Here is a 12158-nt window from a genome sequence, read left to right on the forward strand (position 1 = left end):
GGGCTGAGGCGTCCGCGTGAGCTCTTTCTGCCGTGGTGTGTTCGCAATGATCTGTTAATCCGCTCTAATAATCCACTCTACTTTCACCGCGTTTTCCTGATAAGTGAAATTATATTTGAATAAAACCTAATACTTATAAATTCCTGGTTTCAGCTGGAAGGATGTTTTAATAGCTGGTCTCAAATCTGCTGAAAAGCAGGTTTTGTGGCAGAAATGCTAATGAAGTTTCATCAGCAACAACCAGCAGCCAGACCGAGCAATTCAGGGGTTGTATATTTGGGTGACAGAGATCAGTAAATAGACTCGTGCCATCTGAATCAATTTTTGTCAGCGAAATTGACTTTCAATATTTTATGCTTATTTAAAAAAAATAATCGGTGTCACCGTGAAAGTCTCCGCGTTTTGAGGCCAGCTCGCAGCTAATCTTCCCGGGCAGTCTGTACGGCTCAGATTTCAAAGTCTTTATTCAAAAGGTCAGACCATGATTTAATACCATCAGTATAAACCCAGGATAATTTTGTGGATGCGGATGGAGGTGCTCGTCATCTCAGTTTTTTGATCGTAACATAAATCCGGCCAAGAGTAGGTTGCCTTTGTGAAGCTGATGTTGTGTTCTTGAACACGTCTGAGGAAGGTGAAGGCTGATTTTTTTCACGTTTAGATGAATACTTTCTACATGATGCAGGTCGCCTCTCGCTCCAGCAAAACGCTGGTAGTTTCAACTAGCCCTCTTTAAAATGGGAATATGGAAAGAATGTCTGTCATGTTTTCTTTGCCCTTTTTTTTAATGTGTCAGCGTTCCAATTTCTACATTTGATACGTTTTCCCCTTCTCGGTACTGCCGGAAGCATATGTATTCATGTGTTCATGTGCAGCAATTTTAAACCACAGTCCTTTTTAAACTCTTTTTTTTTTTGCCTTCTTATGACACACCAGTAAAGCTGGCATGAGGATTTCATGTAGGCTTGCCGCAAGTCCAAAAAACCCCAGATCCGCTATGGGAAAGTGGATATATGGGTTTATTTCCACAGTGCCCAGAGAAATGTTAAATTAAAAGACAAACAAACATATTAATCGCTTCTTTCTCTCTTTTCCCACTGGATCATATCTTAATGGCATCTTCTAGACTGGAGCCTTTCGAGGGAATGTTAATATTTTATGTAAGGAGGAGTAATAAATAGCTGTAAAATGCAGCTTGAGTGATTAAGTCTCCTGAAGGAACGGCGCTTGTACCATTCCATTCCCCCCGTGCAGGACACATTTCTAATTCACCACAACTTAGGTGTATTTTACCAGATAATGTGATGATGCGCTTGTATTTCTTTTTGGAGAAATCCCATTGGAATGTTTTTTTTGTCTTTTATTTTTACTCGCTTAGTTTGGGTGTCCATAGTGAAAAAGTAAGTAATTAAAGATAGGATTACTGAAATTCTGTCTGTCTTACCAGTCAGCTAGTTGGACATGCTCGTTAAGGCTGGGTATATTGATGGTAATAACTTGTGAGCGGACGGCTCACCCCTCTGCTACCACCCTCCCTTTCCTCAGGAATTTGAGTGAGCGATGTGCTTCTAGAAGTAACACAAGTTTTCTTCAGGATTAAATAAATATTGACTTTTTCCCCCCCTCTCCCTCAGGTTGCCCTTGTTCTCCTTTTCAAATCAAATGTCACATTGACTCAAATCCGGCGTTGGAAGCATGCGGGGAACTGCAGCACGTCAGCCCAGCACAATGTATCCATCAAACTGGAAGGAAGCCCAAAACCAAAACTCCGCTGGCCAAAATGCATCCTCTGCAGAAACCCCAAGGCAAGTGGCTTTGTCCTTCTAGCAATTGTATGAGCCGCTATCGCGCGTGAAGCGTAATCTTTTTAAATTAATCGTTTTAATTGTAGGTCACAGCGAAATAGTTACTTCTGTGTTCTAAGGTTCAAGTACATCTGGTAGGGTTTTATCATGTTCATTTTTTCCAACGTTAGAGAACCTCTTAGGGAAGCCTTCAAGGAGAAGTTGATGCAGGAATAACAGATTACTTCACTTGTCAATGTATGTTTCCTGTACTGCTGTTATACCTCCTGCAGCTGTGAAGTGTAAGTTTAATTTAGCAATATTGTTTTCATTCTTTATTAATATTTTTTTTTAAAAGTATTTAGGTAAGAATAGCTTATTGTTTAAACCAGATCTGTTTTCCATTTATTGTAAGAACTACGCGTAGCAACAGGAAATGCCTAAATGGAACGAATGTATTTAAAAACTGAGAAATAGAAGCTGAACCAGTCACATGCAAGTGTAACGTGGGCTGTGGCAATTCCACAGACCTGGCAGACTCATAGTCAAGTAGGTGGCAATCCCAAAGGACAGTGGAAGAGACGGCAGGAAGAAGCATGTTCCAGCTGGTCTCCAGGCAGGTCTTCTGGTCTCCCCAGGCTTTTCTGCCCTAAAACTTCTGAATGCTAAAAAAAAAGGCTGCAGTAAGTTTCTTGGAAAGAGGATAAATCGTTTTCATGTTTCTCCGTCAGTGAAATGACAGGTGGTCTCTCTTTGTATTGTCGATTTGTCAAGTGCCTCCACTGCCACCACCCCCTGCTTTGTAGAAGTGGTCAAATATTGTATTTAATGGGTGCTTGCGTTAAGGTGGTTGCGGATGCGGAAAACATGTAGTTTGGGAGGCGTTTGGAACAAAGGCGGGTAAGCCTGAAGAAGATACCAAGTTCATAAACCAAAATTTTTTTCAAGAAGCATGTCCATGTGATAGGCAGTCACTGTCATGTGAGAAACAAAGAAAAGATGTTTTGGTCGCCATGAGGGTGTGTTGGACAAACCGCGCCTCTGCACCACCACCCCCTCCCGATTCAAATGCCTGTAGGAAAGCAGTTTTCTTATATGCCTTCAGCCTTAAACAACTACAAAGAAAGTATTGTCTTTTCTGATTCTGGAAGTAGACCTTAAATGCTTGAAACGCCTCCTGAGGTCGGTGTATTTATGGAGCTTTCACCTTGAGGTCTCGAGCGTCCAGGTTTAACTAGTGGGTGTTCCATGAATGTTACTAGTTACTGTTGTTAGTATTCCATGACTACTGCCAATGAAAAGGAATACCGGAAGTGTCTGTTCAGTAAGGAACAGAATGAATTCAGCTGGTGTGGATCCTTTCGTGTTGTACTGACTGCCCTGATTTCCAATTACAGAGGACACGGCGTGGTTTTTATGGGTAAGTATTTCAGAAAAGTTGGAGGGAGCCTCCTTAGCTTGATCCATCAAATCATGCTTAAAAGTTACCCAAGTGGATTAGTGTGATCTATTTCCATCACTGAGATAGGTACTACTTCTTTCTACTGCTCACACGCATCCAAGCTCCCTCTCCCATAACCAAGGTTACAGCCATAACCTTGAACCAAAGAAGTCGGCGTATCTTACTGGCTTGCTATTGCTCTGAAAAGGAGGGAAATTTGTTCATGAGGTGAAATAAACACCCAAAGGTAAAATGGTTTCTTGACTAGTTACTCTCGCTAATACTTTTTTTTGACTGAACTCTGTTTGTTGGGCTTCTTGATGTTACTGTAAAAGTAGTTCCAGAAGAAACAGGAGTCCCAGTGAAAATTCCCATGGGAGCGTTGCGTAGTGCCCAATACTCGAGAATGAGACCACCTCGTGTTGTCTCAGACTGAGCCACGTTAGCCAAAGCTACGAATCGCCATTACACGTCTTGGTCATGGATGTGTCGGTCATCTTCCTGAAAGACACTTCTTTGTCATAAATTTTAAGTAATAATTTTATTATTTCACTTCACTTCTTTATAATAAAAGTACTTTTAAAAAGTGTCTGCAATTAGCTTGCATATGACAGTAGAGAACAGTATGTACGATACTTCGCAAGGAAGATGGTACAATTTTTTTTTCTTTTCCCTTTTATTGACTTTGTAATTTGAAATGGTTTTTTTTCCATTAATGTTCTGTTACTATATGGTTTGGATACCCAGTAAAGAAAGGAAAACACTTCATGCCTCTCCAGGAAAATTAAATCATCAACATAATAATAATAAAAAAAAAGGTTGTTTTTATTAAATTGACTGTATTGAAGTTGACATTTTTCCTATAAACCATCCTTACTTCCTCTTCATGGCCATGTCCAAAAAAAAGTAGTTGTGACAGTGTGGTGCATTTCCTTGCAGTGGACATAAAGTTTTCCTCAGTTTTTTGTTGGTATTTTTATGCAAGAACCTTTCCTCCCAGGGCTTTGTCCCTAAAGCTCCACGGATGCCTCATTAAGGCATTGATTTGTTGGATGGGATGCACTGGCATCACCACTTGAGACTCTAGGAGCATCTCTCTACCCTCACCCGCGGCTGTGCTGTTGGGTCATTTATTTACTTCCCAGGGCATAACCCTTCATAATCTGCTTCATGACGCGTATTTATTTGGTCCCTTCTTGTCAAGGGACCTTAACTGAAGTCAGTAAATCCGCAAGCGCGACTCACACCACTTGAGATTCTCTTGATTAGGTCTTCCTGGCTTTCCCAGTGAGTCACAACAGACCCACCGCCGCTGGGATGACTGACGGGAATGCCTCCATCGAGCTGCTAATAACTGTGTCGACCGTTTGCATTACCGTAGAGGAGGCACTTGTGAGAGGGAGGTTCACGCGTGGGGGCTGACGTAATGCAGAGGCTGAGCCGCTTGTTTTGCAGGGAGGCAACGGTCCTTATTCCGTGCTGTTTGACAGACCCGGGGTCAAGCCTGGACAGTACCTTCTCCCGCATGTTTAACCTTGCTTTTCTAGTCCTGTCCTGCTGCTTCTCGTTATTTCACTTGTTTCTTCTGCAACAAAGAATTCGTGTCTTGGTTTCTGCCTCCTCCAAATAGCTGTGGGCTGCTGTGTAAAATCTTCAGGAGACGGAGGACTGGGGAAATACCATTCCAGTGCGCGGCTTCAGCCTTCGGGCACCACCTGAAACATGCTCCATAATACTAATCTCTTCCATGCAGCTGGCTTGCTTTCTTTCCTCTGCTGGTTTACTCGTCTGCGCGCATGACGGGCACTGGAAGCTGCATCCAAGGACATGCTGCTTTGTGCCTGGGATGGAATCACAGAATCATAGAATGGTTTGGTCTGGAAGGGACCTTAAAGCCCACACAGTTCCAATTCCCCTGCCCTGGGCAGGGACACCTCCCACCAGCCCAGGTTGCTCCAAGCCCCGTCCAACCTGGCCTTGAACCCCTCCAGCGATGGGTCAGCCACAGCTTCTCTGGGCAACCTGGGCCAGGGGCTTACCACCTCACAGCCAAGAATTTCTTCCCGATATCTCATCTAAATCTCCCCTCTTCCAGTTTAAAACCCTTAAAATCCTATGGCTCCCCTCCCTGCTCCAGAGTCCCTCCCCAGCTTTCCTGGAGCCCCTTTAGGGACTGGAAGGGGCTCCAAGGTCTCCGCGGAGCCTTCTCTTCTCCAGGCTGAACCCCCCCAGCTCTCTCAGCCTGTCCTCCCAGCAGAGGGGCTCCAGCCCTCCCAGCATCTGCAGGACCTGCAGGAAGAAAATAGTAGCGTTGGTTCCTGTGTGGAAGGTGGCTCCAGAGCGTGGGCAGGAGTTCTGCTTGGGCTCCCACTTTGCGTCCTGGATCCCTGCTGAAAAGCAGCACCTTCTTTTTTCCTGGGGCTGACTGTTCATTTAGTGCTGACGATGGTGGCGCACGTACAGATGAGCTCATCTAGTGCTGCTTGGGTTTAGCGTGCAGATCTTTCATTCGCTCTTTTGTGGAAGTCCAAAATGGTTCTGAGTTTATGATATGTAACACCGCTTCCTTGTAAATTCTGGATGTGGGCTTTTTGTGTCGGCTCTGGAGTAGACTTCTGGTGTGGTTTGAATTTTGTTTCTTAAGTAGTGCTTGATAAGATCAGTGGCTTTTTCTGCAGGCTGCTGTCGCCTTTTCTTAAAATTCTTTTAGTAAATAAACATTCAGAGCTAACAAAAGTGTTTTCCTCCGTCCTTTTTGTCCAGAGCAGAGTGTGTTGTCTCAGGTGATTCAGGTAAAGATGTAAAATGTTCACGTGGACAGCAGTGACAGCCGTTGCTCTTAGTGTCGGGGCTTGGGCAGTGAACGTGTAACCATTGTGGACCAGTCTGAAACTAGGAAGGCTCAGACAGCGGTGGGGTAGGTTCTGCTCTGTCTGCCTGCTGCCTTATGCACCTTTGGTAAAGAGCCTAGAGCTTGGCTTTTCTGGCTAGATGGGCCGGGTGGCTCCGTGGCTCCTTTTTTTAGGTTGTTTAGTTTTGTTTCTAAAGGAGGAACGTGGCTGGGTACTCACTGATCACAGTGTGCGAGCGAAGACCTGATGAACAAAACATAGAGCTCCACCATCCCGTTTGCATGCAAGATGGTTTTCTTTTCCTGCTTGCCTGTTACTCCTGCGTGAGACAGGTTTTGTGGTGGTGTTTTCAAGATCGAACCATAACCCCTTTATTTTAAGACGGATGGTTTTGGAGACTGGGAGAATCCGTCCTTTTGTAGGAAGCATCTCACTAAAGCTCAAATCCTTAGAAGACTTGGTTTTATTCTCTGGTGAAATAAGCTCAGTAATGTAGGTAGTTTAAGATCTGAGCTATACTCAGAGGTCAAGATGTCTTTAACAGTCCTTCGTCACTGACCTGAGACAACGCCTGTCCACAGCAGCTCCCCAGCCGCTGGAGCAGGGAGGCCACCTGGGCTGATGTGGAGCTTGGAACAGATGCAGAGCCTTCCGCAGGGCAGGGACAAAAGGGCTTGGCTTTTTGGGTGCGTACGCCTCTGTTTAGCCTCCTAAAGAAAGTAACCCTGAAATTACGTCCGGAACAGTTGCTAATTAAAGCTCCATTACGGTGTTAATCACATTATGCTGATGTGCCATATGGACCATTTAAAAATTGGAAGTGCTTGAAATAGATTGTTCTTGAAAGTGTTGTTTAACAAAACACGTATTCAGAGTTTCCTCATTTAATATGTTAACTCTTTGGATAATGTAGACCAGCGGGGATACTTGGCAGCGCTGCCCCGAGCACCGCGTGCGCGTTGGGAGTAATCGCGCAGTGGGTTTTCCTGCCTTACAGTGTCGGGTCTGCCTCGGTGAGGTTGCTTTCACTGTAACAGCACGTGAACCTGTTGTCACGGGTTACTGCTTGCGTATGTCCAAAACCGTTTACTCTGCAATCAATATAAGGTCTGAATAAATTTTTCATAATTAACATTATATTTAAATTACATTACTTTTTTTAAAAAAAAAATACTGTATTACACTTTGTACGTTCGCCTCCTAGTGAATCCTTAAGCAGAAGAGATACGTTCTTACATGTGTTTTATTTATATCGTATACAACTCAATGTAGAACGAAAAGAGGAAGGAAATTTATGAAGACTACACCACGGAAGAGATGGGGGAGGGAGAATGAAAGGAAGAAAAGCTATTGTGTTCTGCCTGTGGCGGTTTTGCCCAAGCAAACACAAGGCACTGAAATCCATGGCGGCATTGGTTTTCGGTAGTTTGGGGTTGGTTTTGTTTTGGTGTCGTCCCCCCCCGCCCTCAGTATAAGAGGTTCAACAGAGTGCATGAGTTTTGAAAAGCCATGGGAGGGGAAACTCGTTAGCGCGACTGAGATGGTGAGCACGTTTGCAAAAACGAAGTGTGAGCTGTGCATCCTGTTTGGTAACAAGGAAGCGGTGAAGTTCTGCGAGCCGCTCCGTTCGTTGACACGTCTGATAGGGCTGTAGAAATACAAAATAGAAGCCTGTCGTATTTTTTTAGCGTACGGCAGCTTGCTTTGGTGTAAGAAATTCATTGGGACTGCACTTCTGCAGTTTACAAGGGATGGTGAAGGAATGGATACTCCTCATTCTGCATTGAGCACTTGGATTTTGTTCCCAATTTAGGATTAAGAAGATGGAGATTTATCCTCCTGTTTTTTCCCCTCTCTTTTATTAGTACCTCCTAAGCCTGTCCATCTCAAACCTGGGCAGGAAAGAATTCCTCCTGCACCTTCTCGGCCTTTGCCAGCTGATCCCAAGTCGTCGAGGAGCTTGGCACCTGGAGAGGAAGAAATACCGATATCAGCAGGAGTCAACACGCTCATTGAGAAATTTGAAAGTATTAGGTAAATATGACTGCGAGATCTGCTCTAACCTCCCTTTTCTGCATTTTTAACTTAGAATGATAAAACCCAATTGTAATTATCATGTAGAAACTCCTCTCAGGATGTTTCCTACTGGCAGTGCAGAACTTGACTTGACTATGCAGTTGGGGTTTTTTTTGTTTTGTTTTTTTTATAAAAGCATGTATTTCAGCAACTTTTAGTTTGTAACATACGGTTGTTCTTAAGGAGCTTAAGACCTGCTGCATTTGGTAAGTGTTCTCCCAGAAACAAGTAGCCCAGAGTCTGCTTTCAGTAAGTTGACGTGATGTTGGGATTGGTTTTTGCATTATAGGAACTTGATTATTGTGATATAAAATAATTGAGTTTTCTGTCTAAGATTCAATAAACGTCAGACATCCTGTTAGCTTGCCTCTTGGCGGAAGGGGAGAGTTAAATTGCAATGTGCTGTGAAACAACGTTGTGGAGAACAGCATTTCCTCTGAAACTTCGTGTATAAGAGACATTAAATAGGGTGAAATATACGTTTTGTGCTGTAAAACCGTCTCATTTTACAAACACATGAAAAGTCTCTCTAAAGACCAAATGTGCCCGATGGAACTAAGTGATTTTTCCGGAGACAGAGACACTGTGCCGTGCCTTGGAGTGTATTATCGCCTGGGTGAGCCTGGTAGGGTGTCTTTTGAAAAGAAAAAAGTTGTGCCTTCTTGTGCTTCAAAAACATCCTCTCCCTGGCAGAAGATACCTTGTCCCAAAGGCTTTGTTCTCTTGAAGAACGTGAGTTCCCGTTTAAACGAACCCACAGCCAAACGCTTCTTGTAAAAGGTGATTCCTCCCTCCCTCCCTAAACCTTGAAACCAGACTGTTCTTCAAGGCAACGTGGGGTGTATGAAAGGCCTGGGACGCTAGTGGTGCCATTTCAGTAAAACTTACGGCTAGGGGTGGTGTGGTTTTTTGTGAAATTGTTGGGTGAATATTATTACAACGGTGCGCACGCACTTGCCTCCCAGGGTTGTAAAGGGGCGCAGGAAGTAACAACTTGAATCGAATAACAATCAGGCCCTTTCTCTTTTGGGGCACTTTGAAACCTCTGAGTGTTAATATGAATGACTGCGGTGCTTTCTCTCCACCCGCAGGCAACCTGTACACATTCTTCAAAGAAACCAGCTAAATTTAGCTCTTAAGATGGAGCCTGGCCTGGACTCACCCAAACAACCAAGCTCGTGTGACTGTGACATGGGGGCTTCCAGCAGCTCTTCCACAAATGAAAAAAGTGAACCGAATGAAAACGAGCCAGCTGCACCGTGCAGTGCAGACCTATCGAACACAGACATAATGAAAATTAAAGAGCTAAGCATAGGCGATAACAAAAGCCATGAAGACTGTACGGCTGTGACTGTGAGCAAAGAGCCCTCTGGAGAGCTTGGCAATAAAGACTCAAGTGCAGAACTGAACGGTAATGGTAAAATTCCCAACAGAGACAGTGGCATCGACAGTCCTTCTTGTAGCGTGGCAGGGGAAACTTTCCCCAGTGAAGACGGCGCAGAGCAAAAGAAGCCCAGTGTGGGTGGGAACCCAGGGGAGATGGAACCCGACAAAAAGGGCACCAAACCTTCGTCTGTGGAGCAGAAGAGAGACTCCACACAGGATGAAGACAGTGACATTGATGAAGGAAGTAGTGAGGAACAAGAGACAGCAGAATTGCCAAAGTTAGAATACTTGGACGTAAACAAGGTAAGGTGGTTTATTCGTTACTGTTAAGTGCTCTGAAACCGGTTCCTGAATCTAGCCAGAGAACCCTTGCATCACTTTCATACGTTGTTTGGGTTTTTTGTTTGGTTGGTTTTACGTCAAAGGATCATGACGGTCATTGTGATTTCCTGCTTGATGCAGGACATAACTCGTTCCTGACCTAGACAGTATCTTTTAGAAAGGTTCCCAGTCTTGATTTTAAAGGTTTCATACAAGAGAGTCCATCACAGCCTGGATTCTTAGGCTGTGAGACAACTTCTAACAGTAAGCTGTTAGAATGTAAATGCTTTTGTAGAGAAAGGCTCACACCTTGTGTTTCTCGTTTGGGTCTGTCGAAGTTCAGCTTCTAGTTGTTAGATCACGTTGTTTTCAGTGGGGCTCCGTGGTATGTGGAGGACTAATTGGATAGTGCACCTTGCAGGGTCAGGGCCTTGCATCCTCCTAGGACATGCGTGATGGAGAGCTCTTCTAACAGTCATTTCTTTATTTTTTCACACAAAGCCTGTGCTTCTATTGGTGTGACTGCTTTTGAATGCAAAGAAGTTGTTTTGAGGGCAGTTATATCAAATTACTCTTCAGGAAAATGAGGCTAGAAGAGATTTGCTTTGAATTTTGCTTTGAATCCAGAGTAACGTAGTCCAGGCTGTTGTGTATTTGCTGCAGCTGTATAAGATTAATGACATATTCCTTTGATTATTTATCAAGAAAGTTATTTTTAGAAATAGTGGTGATAGAATGGGTTAGATTTTTCCAGAAGAAGAAAACAGAAGATGCTTTGAGCCAAATATTCCACTTTTTGCTTGGTAGGGTTCTTTGTTCGTGTTTGGGGGTGGTTTGGGCTTTTTTCTCCTCCACCCCCCACCCCCCAGCCATCATGACAATAAAGTTAATGTACTAGATTTTTATTTTTTTAAAGAATATGATAAGTGCTAGCAACTAAGGAACTGTAGCTAGTGGACTGCAGTGTTCACCCCTCAGTTTGTGCAAATCAGGTGGTTCGGTGGAAATCAGCAAATAGATCCCGATCTGTGCACGTCAAGATCTCGTCCCTTGGGAAACGTGGCAGTTAAAACTCATTCAGTAGCTTCTGGGCCAGCGGCAGTTGAAGAGTGATGAAAATTGCACAGGGTCAGGTGGTGTGCAAGAAGGTTCTGTCTCTCAGAGCTGACAAGTTACAGTTTTAAAGTCCAACTAATGCTCTGTAGCGTCCCCTTTTATTTCCAAGAATAGAAGCCTGATGAGGCAGACATACCTACAGGAAGGTGTGACATAGACCCGGACTTTCTCTCATGAGTGCATTGCTTTATCCTGCCGTTTTTCCTGCTGCTTTATCTCAAGCTCAGGCTGGTGTGACTAGACTCGCCTTCCTTTCGTGCCGTTCAAAACAAAGCCTGGGACTCCAGTGCTTCATTGCTGGGCTTGCTGCTCCTTCTGCAAATTCGGTGGATGTCGATCCTGCAGGTTGCTAGCCCAAGGTTCGCCAGAGGGAAGCGGAAAGGACCCAGCAGACTAGGAAGCAGTGAGGGCTGCAGGTACCAGGTCTGTTTGGCCAAACCTGGCGGCTCTCTGTAAATGGATGTGAGGATGTGATCTTGTTCGCTTCCCTGCCAGTCTGCAGTCCCACCTGGCAGCTGGTGTGGATTCCGGAGGAGGAACCCATCACAGAATCACCGAACAGTCAGGGTTGGAAGGGACCTTTGGAGATCATCTAGTCCAAACCCCCTGTTACTGGGCGCCACAGAGAAGAGTCTGGCCCTGTCCTCTTGACACCCGTCCTTTAGATATTGATGAGCATAGATGAGATCCCCTCTCAGTCTTCTCCAGGCTAAACACATGCAGGGCTCTTAGCCTTTCCTTATCAGAGAGTTCCCTGATCATCTTCGTAGCCCTCCGCTGGACTCTCTCCAGTAGGTCCTTGTCTGCCTTAAGCTGGGGAGCCCAGAACTGGACAACCATCAGCCTGTCCCACCTCCTTGAGAGCCAGGGAGGACACCCTTGCCTTGGCACTGTGTACGTTGGACATGGCAGCCTGGACGTGGAAGGCCGCAGTGCAGATTGCCCTTGGGCTTGCGCAGGAGTAAATCCATGGCCGTATGAGTCAAGGGATCCAGCAGGACTGCAGGGTCTGCACTGCCAAAGGAGACCTCTGTCTCTTATCTTGTATGCAAGAATTTAATGGGGGGAGGGTGGCAGGAAACAGCTTAGTGATGGAGACTCCAATTAACATCTGTATATTAGCATCTGTTAACATCTAATCCGTCCATTGACATCTGGTATCTCTTCAGTAGGCTGCAGGTG

General features: G+C 44.8%; 1 protein-coding gene across 11 annotated transcripts in view; it reads left to right on the plus strand.

The window, feature by feature from the left end:
* Positions 1 to 12158, plus strand: part of FGD3 (FYVE, RhoGEF and PH domain containing 3) — a 113851-nt gene that overhangs the window by 59332 nt on the left and 42361 nt on the right. For all 11 annotated transcript variants that reach the window (XM_063347865.1, XM_063347857.1, XM_063347856.1 and 8 more), the window contains exons 2-4: positions 1635 to 1805; positions 7943 to 8111; positions 9245 to 9842. In XM_063347865.1, coding sequence (XP_063203935.1) covers positions 1635 to 1805; positions 7943 to 8111; positions 9245 to 9842 — 938 coding nt within the window. The remainder of the gene's footprint in view (positions 1 to 1634; positions 1806 to 7942; positions 8112 to 9244; positions 9843 to 12158) is intronic.

Source organism: Chroicocephalus ridibundus, chromosome 10 (assembly GCF_963924245.1).
Source record: "Chroicocephalus ridibundus chromosome 10, bChrRid1.1, whole genome shotgun sequence".
Classification (NCBI taxonomy): Eukaryota; Metazoa; Chordata; class Aves; order Charadriiformes; family Laridae; genus Chroicocephalus; species Chroicocephalus ridibundus.